General features: G+C 36.1%; 2 protein-coding genes across 2 annotated transcripts in view; both read left to right on the top strand.

Annotated features, from left to right (window-relative positions):
• Positions 1 to 24,643, top strand: part of LOC114645406 (extracellular calcium-sensing receptor-like) — a 35,414-nt gene that overhangs the window by 8,005 nt on the left and 2,766 nt on the right. The window contains exons 4-5 of the mRNA XM_051923771.1: positions 23,739 to 23,966; positions 24,097 to 24,220. Coding sequence (XP_051779731.1) covers positions 23,739 to 23,966; positions 24,097 to 24,220 — 352 coding nt within the window. The remainder of the gene's footprint in view (positions 1 to 23,738; positions 23,967 to 24,096; positions 24,221 to 24,643) is intronic.
• LOC114645405 (extracellular calcium-sensing receptor-like) lies at positions 635 to 4,961 on the top strand. The gene is given in 7 exon segments (XM_051923772.1): positions 635 to 832; positions 918 to 1,212; positions 1,727 to 2,518; positions 2,909 to 3,136; positions 3,270 to 3,393; positions 4,037 to 4,899; positions 4,901 to 4,961. Coding segments are annotated over 7 exon segments (2,550 nt in total). The 5' UTR covers position 635; the 3' UTR covers positions 4,952 to 4,961.

The following is a 24,643-nucleotide window of genomic DNA, read 5'->3' on the forward strand; positions in this document are numbered from 1 at the left end:
AACAAACACCTACTCCCATCCATTCATCTCCTAAACCCGCTTATCCAGATCAGGGCTGCAAGGAAGCTGAAGCCTATTCCAGCAAGCATCTGGCACAGGGCCTGAAAATCTGCTTCTTCCCGTAGAGGATTAGAGACAGCCAGACCTTACTCTGATAGTAAGAAGCAGAAGCCAAGAAACAACCCTGTCTATTACAGGCTACTGTATGTTCATACACACAAATTCTATTTAGGTTTGTCAGTCAAACATACAGCAGTGTCTTTACAGTAGAAAGTCAGAGACTATAGGGAATATATGGAACTTTAATAGAAAGGAACAATTTACAATTTCTAAACTTTGAAGTGCATTAATGAAGTACATACATAAAATGCTTTAGGGTATAGAATATATCTCTCTTTCTTGTCACTGGGAGAACTGTAATTTATCCAAATGGGTATACTGAAAACATAAAGAATAATATCTGCAGAAAAAAACAACCAATCTTTAAATCCCATGGCTAAAATGAATATATTAGACAAATGAGAACCTTTGTTACTTTGCAATAATTAAAGGAGTAACACCTTCAAGGATAACACTATATAACCTCAGTCAACTCTGTCTCTTTATCTCTGGTGTCTTGTAATTTACACAAAGACATGTTTATGATAATTATTGTGCTGGCTCTTTCAGTACGGAGTGAAGATCCCCCTTGCACATTATGGAGAAATCCTGATATTCCGCTTTTTTCACAGACTGGTGACTTCATGCTGGGAGGAATTTTTTCATTTCATAATAATATTATAGAATTGAAACCCACACTTAAGTCAACACCTGAACCATTAAACTGTAAAGGGTGAGTATATTGTATATCTATCCAACATACACAAGTATAACGTTTCATTATTGAACCCTGACAAAAAATATTCTATTTCAAAAAGTTTAAATTACAGAGAATATCAGGTTGCTGAAGCCATGATATTTGCTATTGAAGAAATAAACAACCGAAGAGATATTTTGCCTAAAGTGTCACTGGGATATAAGATATATGATGCTTGTGGTTCTGTTTCTTTGGCAATCAAAGCTGCAATGGCACTAATGAGCGGAGCAGGAGAAGCAGATTCATCAACTTTGCCGTGTTCTCAACAATCTAGCATTCACACAATCATAGGACAGTCTGGCTCTTCTCCAACTATTGGGATCGCTACGCTTGTTGGTCAATTTAACATACCAGTGGTAAGAAATACAGAATCATTATTATTGTTATTATTGCCATTTTTATACTTTTTGTATTTGTAAAATTTTATTCAGTGGGTTTTCAGTAAATCCTTTTCACACTTTTAATTCACATGAATTTCTATTTGTCAAAATACATGCTATTTTCAAAGTATGGCTGTAATTTGGCATATAAATATATATTACATAGATTTACCAGAAATATGTAACAGTATTACAAAATTATATACATTTAATCAGTTGTTCTTACTAATAAAGTTGATATAAAAATTGCACAGTTATATATTTATATACGTATATTGAATTTAAATATTTATGTTTTTAAGATCGTTTAGATTCATTTGTTTGTTTTTCTTTCTTTGTTACTTACTCTTTAATATTATTGTCTAATCTTATTTCTTTCTCTTTCCTTGTAACTTTCTCTGGTATCTTGTAAAGCACTTTGAACATCATTGTTTGTATGAAAATATGCTATATAAATAAATGTTGTTGCTAACCGGTTTCATTTTCACAGATCAGTCATTTTGCTACTTGTGCTTGTCTCAGCAACAGGAAAGAGTTTCCCACTTTTTTTAGGACAATACCAAGTGATTATTATCAAAGCAGGGCACTGGCACAACTTGTCAAACACTTTGGATGGACCTGGGTGGGAACAATAAGGAGTGACAATGACTATGGAAATTCTGGCATGGCCACCTTTATAAAAGCAGCTGAACAGGAAGGTATCTGCATTGAATATTCAGAGGTTATTTACAGAACCAATCCAAGAGAGAATTTTCTTAGAACAGTCAAAGTAATTAAAATGGCTTCTTCAAAGACTATTGTAGCTTTTGCATCTTTTATAGACATGGATTTTTTAATGAAGGAACTGCTGCTTCAGAATGTTACGGGTTTACAGTGGGTAGGCAGTGAGTCCTGGGTGTCTGCCAAAAATGTAGCAACTAAAGAAAACTACAGAATTTTTAAGGGGGCACTTGGTTTTTCAATTGCTAATGCATTAATGCCAGGACTAAGAGAATTCTTATTGTCAGCTCATCCATCTAGCACTCCAGGCAATACAGGTTTGATTAAATTCTGGGAAAATATATTTGATTGCAGTTTCAATAATACAACATCTAAAATCTGCACAGGATCAGAGAATCTACAGCAAGTAAATAATCTGTACACTGATGTTTCTGAACTAAGAATTGCATATAATGTGTACAAAGCTGTATATGCTGTAGCATATGCGCTCCACGACCTTCTAGCTTGCCAGGATAATCAAGGACCCTGCATGGCGAACCAAAAAGATACACTGCCACTGCAGGTAAGTGGTTTATCCTCTAATACTTTTATATATTTTTTTTCTATCTATAATTGGATCAAGCCATTGAACTTTTTCAATTATGCTTATTTTTTAATTTTTACTTAATTTTTGTTATAAAAACCTGCTAAACCTGAATAAAGGTTACAAATAATTTGTTTTAAATTCAGCTTTAGTTGTTGTATCAGTAAAGATGTGTAAAATTTCAATTAACATAGTGGCGTATATGGAAAAAGTAACTTAGTGTGTATTAAAGTAGCAGCTTAGCAACTTAAGAGACTTTCCTTGATATCAGTTTAACAATATTAGACAAATGAAAACTCATGAGCTGTTGGACTTAAAGGCATTTTTTTCCTTTTAACTTTTACAATCACAATATTTTTATAATAATAGGCACTGCAATACCTGAAGAAGATTAATTTCAGTATGATCAATGGTGAATATATCAATTTTGACATCAATGGAGATCCTCCTGCCAGATATGAATTGTTGAATTGGCAGCTTAATGTAAACGGAATCATAGACTTTATAACTATTGGATTTTATGATGCATCTTTACCAGAAGGAAAGCAGTTTATAATGAACAATAACAGCATTGTGTGGGCCAGCAATGAGGGCAAGGTGATCTACTTTATTTTGTTTTTACTTGAACAAAATGCAAACTTTAGTATGATGACATTTTATGAGCTTCTTTACTATATACTTCAGAATTTTACTTCTTTTTATTTTCTTATTTTACTTTTTTTGTTTCTAGATTCCAAAATCGGTATGCAGTGAAAGCTGTCGTCCTGGTACACGTAAGGCTACACAGAAAGGGAAACCGGTCTGTTGTTTTGATTGCTTACCATGTGCAGAAGGAGAAGTTAGCAATAGCACAGGTAATGATCAGAGTGTGCAAATGCATGTACTACTTTGTTATTCCTTTCCATAACCTACTTTGTTTAGTACATGGCTAAGAGGACTGGGAATGTGTCTCAGCAGAACTGAGCATAATCCAGGTACTAGTCTTGGATGAAGTGTTAGTCGCAGGCTGCATAACCTGTACAGTAACTTTATGTATATAATTAGTCAAGTTAAATATATTAGCCTGTTGTATTTTGAGCCAAGGATATTGGCAAAAGAGTCTTGAAATGTGGGAACCAAATGATTGAAGTGCAGGATAGTGTTTTTCCTATAGGTACAAAGCTGCAAAAAAAATGTGGGTTCCTGGTTCCACATCAGTTCATCACAAACATCCACTTACTGGAGAAGACCCACCTTCTTTCTGGTTGCAATGTGCTGGGGAAGCCAAATGGATCATTGTCTAGGAGATACTGTAGTTTTGTCAGAATCTTTTTTTCACCTCTTCCTTAGACATTGTACTTTAAGCATCTGCAAACAAAAAGGTATAAATACATTCATAAATCTTAAATTATACATAAATTGCAACAAAATTATATTCCATTTGTCAGTGAAATAGTATTGTCCAAATATTTCTTCAGTTGACTAGTTCACAATAATCAAATTAACTTTCACTTACAGATGCCATTCACTGCATGAAGTGTCCTTTGGAATACAGATCAAATGAGGAGAAAGACCAGTGCATTTTGAAGGATGTTGAATTTTTGTCTCATGATGAAATAATGGGGATGATATTAATTATATTTGCTTTGTTAGGGGTTTTATTAACTTCCACAGTTACTGCTGTGTTTTTCAAGTTCAGAGATACTCCTATTGTAAAGGCTAATAATTCAGAACTAAGTTTTCTTCTTCTTTTTTCATTGACTCTGTGCTTTCTGTGCTCACTTACATTTATTGGGGAGCCCACTCAGTGGTCCTGCATGTTACGACACACAGCTTTTGGGATCACATTTGTTCTTTGCATCTCATGTGTTCTGGGGAAAACAATAGTTGTGCTTATGGCTTTTAGAGCAACAATGCCTGGCAGTAAAGTTATGAAATATTTTGGACCAACTCAGCAGAGGCTAAGCGTTTTAACTTTTACACTTATACAGACCTTGACGTGTATTATTTGGTTAGTTAAATATCCTCCTTTTCCCCAAAAAAATATTAACTCTAATAAGGAAATAATCATTTTAGAATGTGAAATGGGATCCACAGTAGCTTTTTATATTGTGTTAGGATATATTGGAGTGTTAGCGTTTGTGTGTTTTGCTCTGGCATTTTTGGCTCGGAAATTACCAGATAACTTTAATGAGGCAAAATTCATCACATTCAGCATGCTGGTGTTCTGTACCGTCTGGATCACTTTTATTCCATCCTATATCAGCTCTCCTGGAAAGTATACAGTAGCCGTAGAGGTATTTGCTATTCTCTCATCCAGTTTTGGCTTACTTCTTTGTATTTTTGTTCCAAAATGTTATATCATTTTACTAAAACCAGAAAAAAAATTTTAAAAAGCATGTGATGGGTAAAATGCAGTCAAAATCACTGTGACATTCACATTTGAAAATGCTTCTATAAATGAACTTTCTAAATAACAGAACCAATCTTAATTAACAAAATCGTGAAATTCATTTTTTTGCATTTACATTAATGCTATGATACACATCAAGCCAAATTAAATTTGACAAATATTCTGAACTGTTTTCTAATGTAACTAATAGTCTTTTAAAAACTGTTAAAATATATATATATATATGTATGTGTGTGTGTGTGTGTGTAAAATACAAACTCATTCACTCCCCCTCTCCCTCATTAACAAAAATACTATTTCTTGTTTAGTTAAAAAGCTTAAATATGGCATGACGGTAGATCTAGTTCAGTAGGTATCTGCTAAGAAAGGACATTTCAATATATCAATATTTGTGGTAAAAAAAAACCTAAAATAGAAAAACTAAATACCCCAAAATCTGAAAAAATGCCTTAGTGGATAGGATTGAAATTTTATATAAATGTTATAAAAGATATAAAATCGTAGTGTTGTAAACTCCAAGGGAGAAAACTGATCTTAGCATCACTTGAATTTCTAAAGGAGAAATCCTCTGTGCTCCTCGCTCTACACATTAAAACAGCAGTGTAACACCTATGGTATTGCTACTTAGGTATGTCCACTTCAGGTACTGTCTTACATATACAGTTACATCTGTGGACTTTAAATGGGAACTACATACAACTGAGAAAAAACACAAAAACAAATACTATTCTTAATTGAATGGCGTAAACAAATGAAAATCGTTAACATCTAATAATGATAATAATATATATTCAAATTTCACATTATTCCTACTGATTATCCATTTCGCTTCAACAGAATACAGTTTCCCATAAAATTGTGCTGTGACAGGAACATCAATAAAAGCCAAGTCACTGGAAACAGGAGGAATTGATCTAGTACAAGAATGTTTTACTCATGGGTAACTGTGTATAGCATATTCAAGAGTATGCAGCTCTAGTGACCTAATATTATTATTAATTAATATTTGACTGATGTCTATATTCAAGATGACTTACAACATATGAGATACAATTGGTTGCATTTTGTTTGGTTTTCCATTTCACACAAAAGCAGGTGAAGTGACTTGCTCATGATCATACAGTGTTAGTAGAAGCATTTAAACCAACAACCTCAAGGCATGAAGTCCAATGCCTTCCTGCCAATAAGATGAGCCCTTGGTAAATAAAAAATAAAAAAATACAGCAAATCGGAAAAGCACTTAATTAGTTAAATCGTATTTCTGATACACCAGATTAATTGATGCTATTATAACTGGCGTCCATTGTCTTACAACACAAAGAGTAGAATATAATTTAACATATTTATGTTTGTTTCAGCATAAAACACATTATAAGAAAAGTTAAATTTGATGCTCTTAATGTGTTGTTACTATGCTGCAACATTAGTTAACCATTACAGTTTAATAGAGTACAAATTTAAAATTTAATTAATATTCATAATTATGAATGTACTGTACTTTAAATTACATTTTGGTTACATATATTTTTGACAGGAAATTTTAACTATTGATCCAATGCAATATTTTTAAAACTGCACATCTACTTGTACTTCTTATTTTCAACAGAAAAAAGTAAGGATCTATTGTATGAGTTAAATTATTCTTTAGAGTATCATTCATAGTTGTCATTGTCTGACAGCTGCATGCTGTACAAATTATATGAACAAAGAATTGAAAATAATATTTTAAAAGTGAAAGTACATCTTCTAAACATTCAGATAATGCCCTCCAGAAACAAATAAATGTGTAATAATAAAAGAATAAAACATTTGTGTTTTAAAAACAAATCAATGAAAGGTTTTTTTTATTGGATACTATCCTGTTTTCACATGTGTAAATGCTGTTTTACAGTGCATAAATAATGAGTGTATATGTTAAAATAACCAATTGAAATGTTAATTTATTATGAATGAAAGCTTATTAAACTACTGTAAGTCTGTTTTCTCATTTGTTTTCTTTGAGCAATGATATCTGCATTATCTTGACAGCACTAACTCTCAGCTGAGATATTATTCCGACAGGGTTTATTACAATAATTAACTCGAGAGCTTTGTCTGTTTTCCAGGGACAGCCGCTTTAACAGTTTGTCCAACAGGAGTTCATATTTCCTTGGGCATTTGTCATACAGGAACTCAATACCACATTTCTATAGAGTGTATTGAAAGGAGAACTGACTTAAGATCAAACAGTCAGCGGCGACAATAAACACAAAAAGAAATACTGTACTTTAGTGAATAGTGCAAAACAAAAGAAAATCATATAAAATCTAATAATGATAATAATATATACTTAAATTTCACATTATTCCTAATGATTACCAATTTCAATTCAAAGTAATACACCTTCTTGTAAAATTGTGCGTTGACCATTAACAAAAGCCAAGTCACTAGGAAAAACAGGAATTAATCTAATGTAAGAATGTTTTACTTATGGAGAATTGTGTACAGCATGTTCAAGAGTAAGCAGTTCCACTGACCTAATAATATTATTACTTATTATTTGCCTGATGCTTTTATCCAAGACGACTTACATTTGAGATACAATTAGTTACATCTTTTTTTGCTTTTCCAGTTGGAGTACAGGAAACTTAAGTGACTTGCTCATAGTCACACAGTGTCAGTAGCATAATCTGAACGCACAACCTAAGTGTTTGAAGTCTAAAATCCAAAGCTTAAACAACTAAAACACCCTGCCTGCCAATAATATCAGCCCTTAGTAAAAAAAAAACCAGTTAGTTACATAGTGCTTCTAATACATCCAATTAACTGACGGCAATATAGTTGGCGTCTATTATTTTACAAAATTTCCCAGGCAAAGCATGGCCGCACAGCTAGTTATAATATATAAGACAGATTTTTTGTGATCTTTAGTGCTGAGTTTATTTAAGATTAATGATATTTTACGATGGGGTGTTATTAAGCCACATGAATGACTGGTTTAAGAATTAATAGTAATTTATGTAAAAAAAAAGTTTTATTTTCAAAGGTTAAAAATACAAATTAATGCAGTTCCCTTTAAGCTTTTTGCTGAATCAATTCAATCAAATTACATGAGATTCCCTAGTGGAATGATTCTGATATTGTACATTGTAGCAGAGCAAAATGATCTTTGCAGGACAAAAAAGATGCTTGGGGTGTCAATTGGGCAACAAAACCCTGTTTAATTAAAAAAAAAAGCAGGAAGTAATGAAAAATAAGCACTTCACTGTGCAGATTTTTAAAAAGAATTCAGGCATCTGTCAATACAAACGTCAGGTCCACATCAAAGTGAGACACCATCTTTTGTGGTCTCCCTGCTTTTAGATGGTGTGGACCAAACGGAACGAGGCTTCTTTTGGTTCAGTGCCCCCAAGGGGCAGTTTCTCCTAGCTGTGAGGGAAGGAGACAAATGTGTTAACAGCAACACCTCCTCTCGTCCTGGGGTGGTACTATTTACTTTAGCTGAGCCCAAAAGGTGACACTCTGATGCACATGTGGCAACATTTTTATGAAATTTTGACAGCCTATATTATAAACTTGCTTTATGAACAACCTCTTCCATTTCAGATCTTTTTCAATATTTATTTAGCAACATTTCTTAATGTAATTATATTTTAATGTTATTTATGTGATGCCTTGAAGATCTGACTGAAAGAGAAGCCATGAAAGAACAAATTGTACAAAGGAAATGGTTTCTGTTAAATACATTTAAGAGCACTAGTTCATATTAAAGGTTAGGAGTAGAGAATAATTAAGCGGTTACCTATCAAACAGCTTAGCAAAATGGAAAAACCCAAACAACTTATCCAAAAATCCAAACCAAGGAAAGAAACCTGGAAGAAAACTATCTCACCGTAATAGCGAAATCCCATTTGCATAACATAAAATACATATTAAAATAGGACAGCTTCAAATGATTAGCAAACCTGCATTATACCAGCAGGAGGAAAGACAAATAGCATCTTGTAGCCACAGGGGTATGTGTCTTTTTAGAGAAAGTAACCAAATTCATTTACCTTATTCATTTATTAGGCATAACAGGTGTTTAACTTAAAAATCCAAAATCTCACTCTGCATTTAACAGAAGAGTTTTTTAAGATGCTAAATTGTGACATTGTTACTCACAGAAATACTGTTTTATAGGATTCTAGCAGCCAGGTGACTGCCCTGAAAACAAGATGCCTGACCGACAGTGAGCTTCTCACATAGGTACACAGAGCATTTCATGAGACCAGTCTTGGGAAGGTCTGCACTACATATAAGATTGGCAAGATTCAAGAATGCAGGCCGAGACTTTCAGAGAAGAGAATAAATAGTAGCTTCATGCTTTTTTCACTATGTAAAAATTTACTATAACAATTTCCGATTTCTGGACTGATATAAAAACCCTGAGAAAAAACAGCTTTCTTAAATATGGCAGAAATCCGGTTAAAAGAAGAAAGAATATTTCTGATACATAAAGAAAAGAAGTCAACCATTGTCAGATCAGATAGAAACTTTGCTGTTATGTTGCAGGTGGAATACACTAGTTTGTGGAGAAGCTTTTTCCAAAATTAGTCAACAAAAGAATGTGTACCAATTTCAACATTAAGCTCAAAACCAATAAATAGTGAATAATTTTAGTCATGCCATAGAAAAAGGTACTTCTGTATGGAGTATGTGTTTAAACCAAGGAAAAAGCAAGTTCCTGACACCTACTTCGATACAGCTGTACTATAACAATTGTGGAAAAAGTTGAGGCCTTCAGAAAAGACCCATCATAATACAGGCCAGAATCCTAACCGGTCTGTCTCAAAAAAGGTCTTACCCTGATCTTTGGAAATTGGGAGGCTTCAGGTTTGTCTAGGCCTCAACAGAGAACAGACTTTTAAAGTCCAAAATGCAAAAGACAACCTTAAATATCTTAAATTATGTCTCACAAGAGGGAGTACCAAAACAGAGACAAGTCTTGCCACAATCTTCATATATTAACAAAAGTCATAAATAACAAAACATTAAAAAAGGAGGGAAAAGTATATTGCCTGAAACATGATCCTCAGGAAACAGGTCCCAATACAAAAAAACAAACAGCATCAGAAGCCATAAAAACCATTTAATACAAAGTAGGAAACAATCATAATGATACTCAACAAAACACTAAGCACTTTCACAATGAACAGTAAGGGACTTCATTTCCCATAAGGCTTTATAGGGCTGAAAGCAATCACTAAATGGTGATGGACAGGTGGCCATTTGCCTTGAGAAACCACCCACAAAATATGGAAACTTTAGAGAACATATTCTCCCATGCAGACACTGCAAATAAAAGGATAAAAGTTAACAGAAATACTATAAAATAACAGAAAACAATGATAAATAATGAAAAAACACAAAGAAGACAAAATCATTTTAAACTAAAACAAGGGAAAAAGCCCTAGCTAGACCATAACACTTAACATCATCATCATCACATCCAGGGGCAAACATCTTAAATTGTATGGATCACCTATTTAAAATCATAATTAGTCAATATTATGGGTGAATACAATGCTGAGGCAGCAGCAAGATAAAGTTTGAATTCAGCATGCTGTTCATCTTTGAATGGGACCTGTGTTTTTGCAAAAGGGTTACACCAATCAACCACAGCATTAAAAGTACATGTCTAATATTGTGTAGGTCCCCCACATGCTGGCAAAACAGCTCTGACTCCACAAGACATCTGAAGGTGTCCTGTGGTCCCTGGCACCAGGATATTAGCAAATCCTTTTAAGTCCTGTAAGTTGTGCGGTGGGGTCTCCATGGATCACACTTACTTTTCCAACACATTCTAGTGAGAAGTCAAACAAAATGACACCTTCATCAGGCAAGATGTAATGATTATCCAAAGGTGGACGGGTAGCTTAATCCTTCTTATTGTAAATACTATAGGCCCTTATTACCTCAGGCTTGAACCTGGAAGGATGTGGAAATCAGAGTGACCTTTGCAACTTGAGATAATACAAAATATTACCGTTCTCAGGTACTTGATGGAATATCCAGGATTTCATGATTGTCCCTGTTGCCTGTTTTTTTTTGTTGTACTTTTAAACTGCAAAGACGCTATTTCACAATGCAGTAAGGTTATATACAAGTTGTGTCGTTCCAGTCAGTGCAGTAAGATGTCAAAATATTTAGAGAGTTTGTTCTGCTCTGTCTTCAAAGTATTAAAGTTAATTCTTAAGTCTGAAAAACTTCTTAGAATGGTTTAATTTGATAATGCTTGAAATGTGCCATTTTGTTCATTGGCAAAGTTTTTAAGCTCCCCAATTAACATGGACAACTGGCCAGAATCAACCACTGGAGGCATTTTTATAAGCAGGCAAGTTAATATCCTGTTTAAGTATATTATTATTATTGGCATAGGAACAACCCAGCCACAGGGGATGCACAAACCAGTGTGTTTCTTCGTGCCAGTCCCAAGCTCAGATAAATGGGGAGGGTTACGTCAGGAAGGGCATCCGGTGTAAAATTTTGCCAAATCAATATGCGGACAACAATACAAATTTCCATACCGGATCGGTCGAGCCCCAGGTTAACAACGACCGCCACCAGTACTGTTAGCTATCAGGGTCCTGGCGGAAATTGGGCTACTGTTGCCCGAAGAAGAAGAAGGAGAAGAAGAGGGGGGAGACGTGTCCAGAGGCAGGAGGAGAGGAGGACAGTAAAGAGAGTGGAGCTGAGGGTAGGAACTTTGAATGTTGGCAGTATGACTGGTAAAGGGGAGACAGTTAGCAGATATGATGGAGAGAAGGAAGGTTGATATATTGTGCATGCAAGACACTAAATGGAAAGGTAGTAAGGCCAGGTGGATTGGAGGTGGATTCAAATTGTTCTATCATGGTGTGGATGGGAGGAGAAACGGGGTAGGATTTATTCTGAAGGAACAGTATGTCAAGAGTGTTTTGGAGGTAAAAAGAGTGTCAGGTAGAGTAATGATTATGAAGCTGCAAATTGGAGGTGTAATGATGAATGTTGTTAGTGCATATGCACCGCAAGTTGGGTGTGCAATGGGTGAGAAAGAAGATTTCTGGAGTGACTTGGGTGAAGTGATGAACAATGTACCCAAGGGACAGAAAGTGGTGATTGTAGCGGATTTCAATGGGCATGTTGGTGAAGGGAACAGTGGTGACGAGGAGATGATAGGTAGGTATGGTGTCAAGGAGAGGAATGAAGAAGGTCAGAGGATAGTGGATTTTGCCAAAAGGATGGACATGACTGTGGTGAATACATATTTTAAGAAGAGGGAGGAACATAGAGTTACATACAAGAGTGGAGGAAGATGCATACAGGTAAATTACATCCTATGCAGAAGAGTTGATCTGAAGGAGATTGAAGACTGCAAAGTGGTGGCAGGGGAAAGTGTAGTTAAGCAGCATAGGATGTGGTCTGTAGGATGATGTTGTAGATCAAGAAGAGGTAGAGAGTGCGGGCAGAGCCAAGGATCAAATGGTGGAAGTTGAAAAAGGAAGACTGCAAGGTTGAGTTTAGGGAGGAGGTGAGACAGGCACTGGGTGGCAGTAAAGGGTTACCAGACAGCTGGGAAACTACAGCAGATGTAGTAAGGGTAACAGTAAGAAGGGTGCTTGGCGTGACATGTGGAAAGAGGAAGGAGGAAATGGACACCTGGTGGTGGAATGAGGAAATACAGGAGAGTATACAGAGGAAGAGGTTGGTAAAGAAGAAGTCAGAGAGATGCAGAAAGTAGACAAGAGTACGAAGAGATAAGGCACAAGGTGAAGAGAGAGGTGGTGAAGGCTAAAGAAAAGGTGTATGATGAGTTGTATGAGAGGTTGGACACTAAGGAGGGAGAAAACGACCTGGACCGATTGGCTAGACAGAGGGACCGAGCTGGGAAAGATGTGCAGCAGGTTAGGGTGATAAAGGATAAAGATGGAAATGTACTGACAAGTGAGGAGTGTGTGTTGAGCAGATGGAAAGAGTACTTTGAGAGGCTGCTGAATGAAGAGAATGAGAGAGAGAAGAGGTTGGATGATGTGAAGATAGTGAATCAGGAAGTGCAACGGATTAGCAAGGAGGAAGTAAGGACAGCTATGAAGAGGATGAAAAATAGAAAGACCGTTGGTCCAGATGACATACCTATGGAAGCATGGAGGTGTTTAGGAGAGATGGCAGTGGAGTTTTTAACCAGATTGTTTAATGGAATCTTGGAAAGTGAGAGGATGCCTGAGGAGTGGAGATGAAATGTACTGCTGCCGATATTTAAGAATAAGGGGGATGTGCAGGACTGCAGTAACTCCAGGGGAATAAGATTGATGAGCTACAGCATGAAGTTATGGGAAAGAGTAGTGGAAGCTAGGTTAAAAAATGAGGTGATGATTAGTGAGTAGCAGTATGGTTTCATGCCAAGGAAGAGCACCACAGATCCAATGTTTACTCTGAGGATGTTGATGGAGAAGTTTACAGAAGGTCAGAAGGTGTTGCATTGCGTCTTTGTGGACTTGAAGAAAACATATGACAGGGTGCCTTGAGAGGAGCTGTGGTATTCTATGAGGAAGTCAGAAGTGGCCGAGAAGTACATAAGAGCTGTACAGGATATGTACAAGGGAAGTGTGACAGTGGTGAGGTCTGTGGTAGGAGTGACAGATGCATTCAACATGGAGGTGGGATTACATCAGGGATCAGCTCTGAGCCCTTTCTTATTTGCAATGGTGATGGACAGGTTGACAGACGAGATTAGACAGGAGTCCCCGTGGACTATGATGTTTGCTGATGACATTGTAATCTGTAGCGATAGTAGGGAGCAGGTTGAGGAGACCCTGGAGAGGTGGAGATATGCTCTAGAGAGGAGAGGAATGAAGGTCAGTAGGAACAAGACATAATACATGTGTGTAAATGAGAAGGAGGTCAGTGGAATGGTAAGGATGCAGAGAGTAGCATTGGTGAAGGTGGATGCGTTTAAATACTTAGGATCAACAGTACAGAGTAATGGTGATTGTAGAAGAGAGGTGAAAAAGAGAGTGCAGGCAAGGTGGAATGGGTGGAGAATAGTGTCAGGGGTAATTTGTGACAGACGGGTATCAGCAAGAGTGAAAGGGAAGGCCTACAGGACGGTAGTGAGACCAGCTATGTTATATGGGTTGGAGACGGTGGCACTGACCAGAAAGCAGGAGACAGAGCTGGAGGTAGGAGAGTTGAAGATGCTAAGATTTGCACTGGGTGTGACGAGGATGGATAGGATTTGAAATGAGTTAATTAGCGGGTCAGCTCAAGTTGGACGGTTGGGAGACAAAGTCAGAGAGGCAAGATTGCATTGGTTTGGACATGTGCAGAGGAGAGATGCTGGGTATATTGGGAGAAGGATACTAAGGATAGAGCTGCCAGGGAAGAGGAAAAGAGGAAGGCCTAAGCGAAGGTTTATGAATGTGGTGAGAGAGGACATGCAGGTGATGGGTGTAACAGAACAAGATACAGAGGACAGAAAGATATGGAAGAAGATGATCTGCTGTGGCAATCCCTAATGGGAGCAGTCAAAATTAGAAGAAGAATTATTGGTGTAGGAACAGAAATATTCAATGGAAAAAGCATAAGGGGTGAATGTCGGACAGCAGCTAATGCGCTGCCATAGCCCAGTGAGCATCATGTAAACACCTGCCCCCTCCAGTTCCCACTGTTTGATATTTTTATGACGTTAAAAGGCAGTGAACATGTGGGTCTTGTTATTCATTTGCAAAAAAGAGATATTATTTGTTATGCAAGTTTATGTAAACTTTGGAGAAATCTGCATACATTTAGGAAGATTCTGTTGTAGTCCTACAAGAATTTTCAAGCTAAAAATACCATTGATAATGTTTTCTATTCTGCTTATTCGATTTCAAAGGTATTAATTCTGTATATGAGTATATCTCAGCAATATTGGACATGAGAGGAACTCTGTTACAGTAAGTTTAACACTCCATCACAGAGCTCCCTTATGTACACATGCACGCAGGGCTTATTTATAATTGCCACTCAAGATAACAAACACAATTTTGGGAGAAAAACTGGAGCAGCTAAACACAAATCCACACACCTCGCAACAGTCACAATGCACTGGGTTCAAACTCAGGATTGATGCTAACCATGTTGCTCACTTCAGAAGATATATTTCTAAATATCCTGTTTTTTAATTTTGCTTTATAATTACTAATAAAGCAGTGCTTCTTTGTGTCTTTACCCTTTTACTGGTTCTAACTAGCTTTATTTCTGTTTGGAATGTAGATTCTCTCCTAGTTACATGTTCTCTCCTAGTGCTTCCTTCATGGACTCCACTTTCCCTTAGCTTGCTGGCTAGACTGGCAATTCTAAAGTACTCCAGCATGGTGATGCCACAAACTAACATATTTCCAGGTAAATGTTTCTTTTACACTGCAAACCATTTTTTCTCTGCTTCCTTTGGTGTAGCTAGGTGTGGCCCAAACAATGATTTAAGGCAATGCGAACCACAGAAAATAAGAAAACCTGGTAATCATAATCTTAATGTTACAAATCATTTATTATAACATATGTAACCCTAACCAAAAGCCATAAGGACATGATCATCTTAATTCTGACCCGTAAAATTAATCCTAACCCTAAAGTTAAATTAACTCTAAGTAGATGAAAATAGAAATTTAACCCCATTCCTAATCGTAACCTTAAAATAACTTATCATAACACATGATATTAGAAATAACATAGTATATCTCCCCAACACTAAGGATCCCCCGAAACCCCAGTACTCCATAATAAATAAATTAGAGTCTTTCACTAGGATAGATTTACCTGATTTACATAAAATAATTTCTCAAATGAAACCATCCACCTGTGCCCTTGACCCAATACCAACAAATTTTTTCAAAGAAGTATCGGGTGTGCTTATTGATGATGTTCTTGACATAGTAAATTCGTCATTAGATACGGGGGTCTTCCCAGACTGTCTTAAGACTGCGGTAGTTAAACCCCTACTTAAGAAAAATAATCTCGACCCCTCTTCTCTTGAAAATTATAGACCCATCTCTAACCTGCCTTTCTTAAGTAAAATTCTAGAGAAGGCAGTCATTATGCAGTTAAATGAGCACCTCAATAAACATGCTATTCTTGATAAATTTCAGTCAGGTTTTAGAACAAATCACAGCACAGAAACTGCACTCGTTAAAGTAGTAAATGACTTGCGGGTAAATGCAGACAGAGGCCATTTATCTGTTCTCATCCTCTTAGATTTGAGTGCCGCATTTGACACTATTGATCATAATATTCTTAAGAATCGCCTTAGTCAATGGGTGGGCCTCTCTGGCAGTGTCTTAAACTGGTTTGAATCCTACCTGGCAGGGAGAAAATTCTTTGTTAGTTGTGGTAATTATAACTCAAAGACACATGATATTCTATATGGTGTTCCACAAGGCTCTATCCTGGGTCCGCTGCTCTTCTCAATCTACATGCTTCCATTAGGTCAGATTATCTCGGGACATAACGTGAGCTACCACAGCTATGCTGATGACACACAGCTGTATTTATCAATAGCACCTGATGACCCCAAATCTCTTGATTCGCTAACACAATGTCTAACCTGTATCTCAGAATGGATGAATAGTAACTTTCTCAAATTAAATAAAGAAAAAACCGAAATCTTAGTGATTGGCAATAATGGATACAATGAGGCTATTAGAAATAAACTGGATGCATTAGGATTAAAAGTCAAATCGGAGGTAAAAAGCTTAGGGGTAACCGTTGATTGTAATCTGAATTTTAAATCGCATATTAATAAAATCACTAGGACAGCATTTTTTCACCTAAGGAACATAGCAAAAGTTAGACCTCTTATATCATCGAAAGATGCAGAGAAATTAGTTCATGCGTTTGTCTTTAGTCGGCTAGATTACTGTAATGCACTCCTCTCAGGACTACCCAAAAAAGACATCAATCGTTTGCAGTTAGTGCAGAATGCAGCTGCTAGAATCCTTACCAGGAAAAGAAAATCCGAACACATTTCTCCAGTTTTGATGTCACTACACTGGTTACCTGTGTCATTCAGAATTGACTTTAAAATTCTGCTTATGGTTTATAAAGCTTTAAATAATCTCGCCCCGTCTTATATATCGGAATGTCTGACACCTTATATTCCAAATCGCAACCTCAGATCCTCAACTGAGTGTCTCCTTAGAATTCCAAGAGCAAAACTTAAAAGAAGTGGTGAGGCGGCCTTCTGCTGTTATGCACCTAAAATCTGGAATAGCCTGCCAGTAGGAATTCGCCAGGCTAATACAGTGGAGCACTTTAAAAAACTACTGAAAACACATTACTTTAACATGGCCTTCTCATAACTTCACTGTAATTTAATCCTGACACTCTGTATATCCAATTCATTATAATAACTATTCATTCAAAATTTGTACTAACCCCTACTCTCTCTTCTGTTTTCTTTTCCGGTGTCCTATTGGTGGTGGCTTGTGCCACCACCATCTACCCAAAGCACCATGATGTTCCAACAATGATGGATGGATTAAAAGCCAGAAGTCTGTATAACCATCAGCATCAAGTGACTCCGTGAGAACCCTAACTACAAAGAGGACTATTTCATTTATGTTAGGTAGAATGCCCAAAGGGGACTGGGCGGTCTCGTGGCCTGGAACCCCTACAGATTTTATTTTTTTCTCCAGCCTTCTGGAGTTTTTTTTTGTTTTTTCTGTCCACCCTGGCCATCGGACCTTACTCCTTTCTATGTTAACTAATGTTGTCTTATTTTAATTTCTTATTTGTCTTTTATTCTTCTTTTCTTCATTATGTAAAGCACTTTGAGCTACTTTTTGTATGAAAATGTGCTATATAAATAAATGTTGTTGTTGTTGTTGTTGTATCTAACCTTATACTAAAATTCTTAAAGACATGATCACCTTAATTCTAATCCAGAAACTCATTCTAACCCTAAGGTTCAACTAACCCTAAACACATAATAAGGGAATAAAATCATAATCTTAACCCCATTCCGAATTTTAATCAACACTAGAATTACCAAAGATTACGAGAAAACTCGTAAATCTGGCCCAGCTTAAATCCACTTGCACGTCTCCATTCAGTGTCTTTTGTCTTGGAAATGTGTCGATAATCACAAGCAGCAAGCAGCCTGTTGTACCATCCCCCCCACCGCCGGAGAAACTACAAAAACTTCTCCCAACTGAAGCCTTATTTATCAGGGAGTCAGGTAACTAGGCTAAAAAAATATATCATTATTTGGATCTTTGTCTACAAAGATCTGTGTAAGTGTAGGATGACAGAAAATGTTGAACACATACCTAAAAGACAAACTTTTTCCATGTTTTAGTATTAACGACAAAATGTAGACATGAAGTGTATAATATGTGAAGACTGAAGTCCAAATATCAAATAAGCACTTTCACAAAAGGTACAAGTATAACAAAACAAGTGCGCTTTTATTCAAGACTATAACCGAAGAAAAAGAAATCAGGTTAGTGTGGCTTGTTATCCTGATATCTTGTATAGCGGACAGAGCTATATAGTATAGCGGATAGAGCTGCTGACTCCTATTCAGAAGGTCCTGGGTTCGAGTCTTAACGTGTCCCAAAATAAACGTTTTGAGCAGTGAGCTGTTCTTATTGTTACTATTATACAATAAAAACATACATTTCATTTGAGTCTGTAACCGCCGCTGTAAATGTATGTTACTTGTAAAGGTTAGCGTTTTTTTAATTCAGTTTTTTGCTCTCAGTCGTGTTCACGCTCACCCCAATCTGACACTGTTGTTTTCAAATAAAGGCAAGCTATAACAGAGGTGAACTCAGATTGGAGAAAGGGAAAAGAAGCCCTGCCCCCACAAGAAACGTTAACTCACATATAAGAACAACACAGCTGCACCAGGCGTAAAGGCGAAAGATGGCACTGTTTGGATATAGGACAAGGTTCAGCATCATACTGCCAATCACCTGTCCTTCAAAGAAACACCACATAAAAGCATTTATATGTTACTTATATAAAAGCCAGATCGAATGTTACTTATCTTGATTTATTTACTTATCTTCCTACAGCGTAAAGTCGGAAGTATACTACAGAGCCTCCTGTGTTTGATCGACACGGGCATGCTGACACAGTACATGTGTACTGAAGTGACTTCAGATGCAGGTGGAAACTCCTGACACACCCTACACAACTGTGTTTGATCTTTTTCAGGAAAATATCCCAGTTGCCCCACGGGAGAAAGACTTTCTGAGATTCTTCAGTACGCGAGCGACTCTCCACACTAGTGTTTAGATCTGGACGGTGTATGTGCCCAAAAAGAAGTCTAACTGCATTCTCGTACCATTGCTCGCAATCTAAAGTGTCAGCAGGCATTTTTCGTGGCATATATTTCTGGTGTGACACCTTGTTATTCCCATTAGAAAGCAGACCAATATCCATTAAAATATACCATAGTCACTATATAGTATGAAATATATTATAGTTACAGACCACAACTGAAGACTGAAACAAGAATGAAAAATTCATTCACTTTTTCTGTTATGAAATTAAAAAATCTAAATAACTCAACTAATACAACTTCATCTTCCTTTTATATTTTTCTGTCTCCCTTTTTCATCCAGCTCCTTTACCAAATTTTCATCAGTTACATCTACATTTATTAATATCTGCTCTGTAAGATGAAGCCTGCTACCTGTGTACCTCATCCCCACCACACTTACGAAATACTGCCTTCATGCCATAATTCTAAATCCTACCACAATTCTAAATATTACCACTTGATCTGTGCCAGCAACTTTGAAAATTGCTTCTGTAACCTCAACATTAAAAAAGTCTTGTTTTGATGCTGATTAATTTTCAGACTCTTACATGTCTTTTCTGTCTATACTTCTTGAGCATGTTGTACCCTCCCAACTCAACATATGGTACAAAATATGAAACAAAAAGAGATATATGTATTTAACTTTCTTTAAAAGATATTCCCAATAATACAATGTATAATCATGTACATATTCATTTTCAGGCCATAGAGAAGCCAAGGGACATCACAGCCAAGTGGGAGAATGCTGACAACCAGATGTCCCATCAGGTGGGAATGTTAACAGCATGAGAAGGCACTTCTGACTTGGTGTTGGATCCTCATCATTATAAATATTCACATATTTACATATTCATAGAATTCTTGTCAGATATGGGAAACTACCAGATGGGCTGTGTGCCAAAATAACATCTTCTCCTGTTCTCACCATTGATGGCTTTTGCAGACTGTGGCTCTGTTTTGGTTTTGCAGACATCAGCACTTTTAAAATAACCTGCTTGTGTGTCCTTCATATGTTTTTTTACCATCTCTCTTGCCTGCCCTCCACTTGTCATTTGTCCATTTCCCTGGCATTCTCTCTCTCTCAGTTGAATTGCATGGTTTTGAAATAAATTTCACAGATTATATTGGCACAAAATAACCTTACTGTTACAGGGTAACTAATAAATTCTTATGGCATCAGACTCTGGGCAAACCAGTATATTAATTCTGTTAGAACTTAGTCAGGCATGGACTATGGAGAATATTCTGGGTATCTCTGGGACTGCACCCAAATTGTTTAACTCCTACCTGATTGATAGGCAAGAGCAGTTTCAGCTCAGTGCTGGTCACACAAGAAGCTGTGCCCAGAATTAAACTGTGTTCTGTGGGTGAGAACCTTCAGCTCCATAGCACCTAGATTTTGGAACAACATCCCTAAATTAATAAGTTTTTTTTTTCACATAGAAAAAGTGTGAACTGTGACAATAATGTACCATCACGTTCTGACCTACTTTTGTGAAACATCTGTCACTATAAAAATATCTTCCAAAATATATAATACCATACCTACTTGGTCTAAACAGAAAATACATCTAAAGTACATAATTGACAATACAATGCAATACTGCACACAGTCCTGTCTTATAGGTGCCCTACTGGAGAATGAAATGTTCATGTTTAAATGTGACCATAATCGAGGATGCACAACAGAATCCTAGATAACTTTCTAAACTTGTTCTTTCCTGTTAGAGGATTACAGACAGACAGACCTTACCCAGGAAGTAAGTTAGCAGAAGCCAAAAAACAACCCTGTACACTGCAGGCCATGCTCACACACACACACACACACACACACACATTCTATTTGTCTTTGTCAGTCAAACATATAGCCTGCCTTTAATCTGTGTGTGGAAAACCAGTGCCTTTACAGTATAAAATAATTATATTTTTGGTGTCGAAATGCAGAAAGGCAGCTAAACTATTTGTTGTGCCACAATGTCCATAGTGTATATTCCTGAATGTGGTCATTGATAGCTTTTCTGTTGGACAGACTCATCATTGGTTTCAAATTAAATTTTAATATTCTCTTAAAGTGTTTTTCTTTAGAATTCCCCTTGCAAAAATTCAATAGATGTGTGCAATGTATTTTAAACACTGAAGTGTATTGATAACATAAATATATAACATGCTTTAGGATATAGCTCTCATGCCTATCACTAAAAGAACTGTAATTTATCAGAATTTGTACATTAATGACATGAAGGACAATATTTGACAATATTTAAAATAACAGAAAATGAATAAATCCCATGGCTAAAATGAGTACATTAGGCAAATGAGAACCTTTTCTACATTGCAGCTATTTAAGTAGTAATACCTTCAGGCAGAACATTATATAAAGTCAGTCGACTCCAGCTCTTTATGTCTGGTGTTTTGCGATTTACTCAAAGACATGCTTCTGAGAATTATTGTGCTGGCTCTTTCAGTACATGGTGAAGATCCTGTTTGCAAACTATGGGGAAATCCTGATATTCCTCTTTTTTCAAAAACTGGTGACTTCATGCTGGGAGGAATTTTTACACTACACAATAATATTATAAAATCCAAATTCACATTTCAGTCAACACCTGAAGCATTAATCTGTACAGGGTGAGTATTCTGTCTATCTCTCTAATAAATACAAGTGTTATGTTTTATTTTTAAGGGACAAAAAATTATCTTTCTATTTTAAAAGTTTAAATTATAAAGAACATCAGTTTGCTGAAGCTATGATCTTTGCAATTGAGGAAATAAACAACAGGACTGATTTTGTGCCTAATATGTCTTTGGGATATAAGATATATGATGCTTGTAGTACTGTTCCTTTGGCAATCAAAGCTGCAATGGCACTAATGAGTGGAGCAGAAAAAGCACAATCATCAACTCTGCCGTGTTCTCAACAGTCAAGCACTCATGCAATCATAGGATATTCTGCCTCTTCTCCAACTATTGGTATCTCTACGCTTGTTGGTCAATTTAACATTCCAGTGGTAAGAAATAGTGTATCATTATTATTATTTACAGCTTATATTTTTTTTTACTTTTTAAATCTTAAATACATTTTTACAGTTTTAATTTAGTGTAACTGTTCAAATGCATTTTAGTATTATAATAAGGTTGTAACAATTCTTTGGAATGAAAAATATGTATTAAGTAGATTTACTATAAACATTAAGTTGTATTAAATAGTTATATAAATTAATGAGTTATTGTTACTAATATATTATCATAACATACCAACAGTATTCACAAATTGCATATATATTATATTTAACTGGTTTAATTTTCACAGATCAGTCATTTTGCTACTTGTGCTTGTCTCAGCAACAGGAAAGAGTTTCCCACTTTTTTTAGGACAATACCAAGTGATTATTATCAAAGCAGGGCACTGGCACAACTTGTCAAACACTTTGGATGGACCTGGGTGGGAACAATAAGAAGTGACAATGACTATGGAAATTCTGGCATGGCTACCTTTATAAAAGCAGCCGAAAAGGAAGGTATCTGCATTGAATATTCAGAGGATATTTACAGAACCAATCCAAGAGAAAAATTTCTTAAAACAGTTGAAGTAATTAAAATGGGTTCTTCCAAGACTATTGTAGCCTTTGCAAATATTGTAGACTTGGAATTTTTAATTAAGGAATTGGTGCTTCAGAATGTTACAGGTTTACAGTGGGTAGGCAGTGAATCCTGGGTTTCTGCCAAAAATGTAGCAACTATGGAAAACTACAGAATTTTTAAAGGGACAATTGGCTTTTCAATCGCTAATGCAGCAATACCAGGGCTGAAAGAATTTTTACTGTCAGTTCGTCCATCTGGCACTTCAGGCAATACAGGTTTGATTAAACTTTGGGAAGATATGTTTGATTGCAGTTTCAGTGCCTTAAATTCTAAAACCTGTACAGGATCAGAGAATCTCCAGCAAGTTAATAATCTGTACACTGATGTTTCTGAACTGGGAGTTACATATAATGTGTACAAAGCTGTATATGCTGTAGCACATGCACTCCATGACCTTCTAGCTTGCCAGGATAATCGAGGACCCTGCATGGCGAACCAAAAAGATACACTGCCACTGCAGGTACATAGTTTGCCAGATAGAATTTGTGTATTTTTCTAACCTTAATTTAAAAAAGGTATTGATTTTACATTTTGTTTGTTTCCTAAAAATATTCACTTGCTTTTCACTTAAGTAATGATGGTTACACAATTCTGTTAAAGTGAATATAGGGTTAAAACAGTTTTTCTTGAATTCTGCTGCAGTTTATGTCTCAGTAAAAACATGTAGAATTTCAATAAATATTGTGCTCTATATAAAAAAGTTGCTTAAAAGTGACAATTAAGCTAGCAGTTTAAGTTCTTTCAGATCTCTCATTGATGTCACTTTGAAGTTATTAAGCAAAAAATATCGATGAGCTGTTAGATTGAATGGCTTGATTTTTTTCAACTCTTTTATGTTTATAATATTCTTAACATAATAGACACTGCAATACCTGAAGAAGGTCAATTTCAGTGTAAGCAATGGTGAATATGTAAATTTTGACATTAATGGAGATTCTCCTGCAAGATATGAATTGGTGAATTGGCAGCTTAGTGTAAATGGAATAACAGAATTTGTGACTATTGGATTTTATGATGCATCTTTACCAGAAGGAAAGCAGTTTATAATGAACAACAAGAGCATTGTCTGGGCCAGCAATGACGGCAAGGTCATCTATTTTCTTTTATTTTTATTTGAAATAAAGACAGTATTTAGTATGATATATTTGTTTTTAGTTTCCAAAAACTGTATGTTTCAAAATTATACATCTTTGTTTTTTTGTCTTTCTTTTTTTCTAGGCTCCAAAATCGATATGCAGTGAAAGCTGTCATCCTGGTACACGTAAAGCTACACAGAAAGGAAAACCGGTCTGTTGTTTTGATTGCCTACCTTGTGCAGGAGGAGAAATTAGCAACAGCACAGGTAATGATCAGATTGTGTAAAGGTACAAACTATTTAGTTAAATCTATCCCTTTCCATAACCTGTAATAATAATCCAGAAACCAGACGTGGTTGACGAGGTGTTAGATCATCACAGGCTGCCTAACCTGTAAGGTAACCTTATGGTTGGAAATAGTAAAACTAAATATGCCAGTTTACATTTTTTAGATCCAAATGTATTAACAAATATGCCTTGTAATGTAGAAACTATAACTGAGGACCAGGGGCCTCATGTATAAACGGTGCATATGCACAAAAATGTTGCGTAAAAACGTTTCCACATTCAAAACATGATGTATAAAACCTAAACTTGCCGTAAAGCCATGCACATTTCCATGGTAGCTCATACCCTGTTGTACGCAAGTTCTGCGTTCGGTTTTGCAGACTGGCGGCACCCAGCGTCAA

The sequence above is a fragment of the Erpetoichthys calabaricus genome, chromosome 2, assembly GCF_900747795.2.
Source record: "Erpetoichthys calabaricus chromosome 2, fErpCal1.3, whole genome shotgun sequence".
NCBI lineage: Eukaryota > Metazoa > Chordata > Cladistia > Polypteriformes > Polypteridae > Erpetoichthys > Erpetoichthys calabaricus.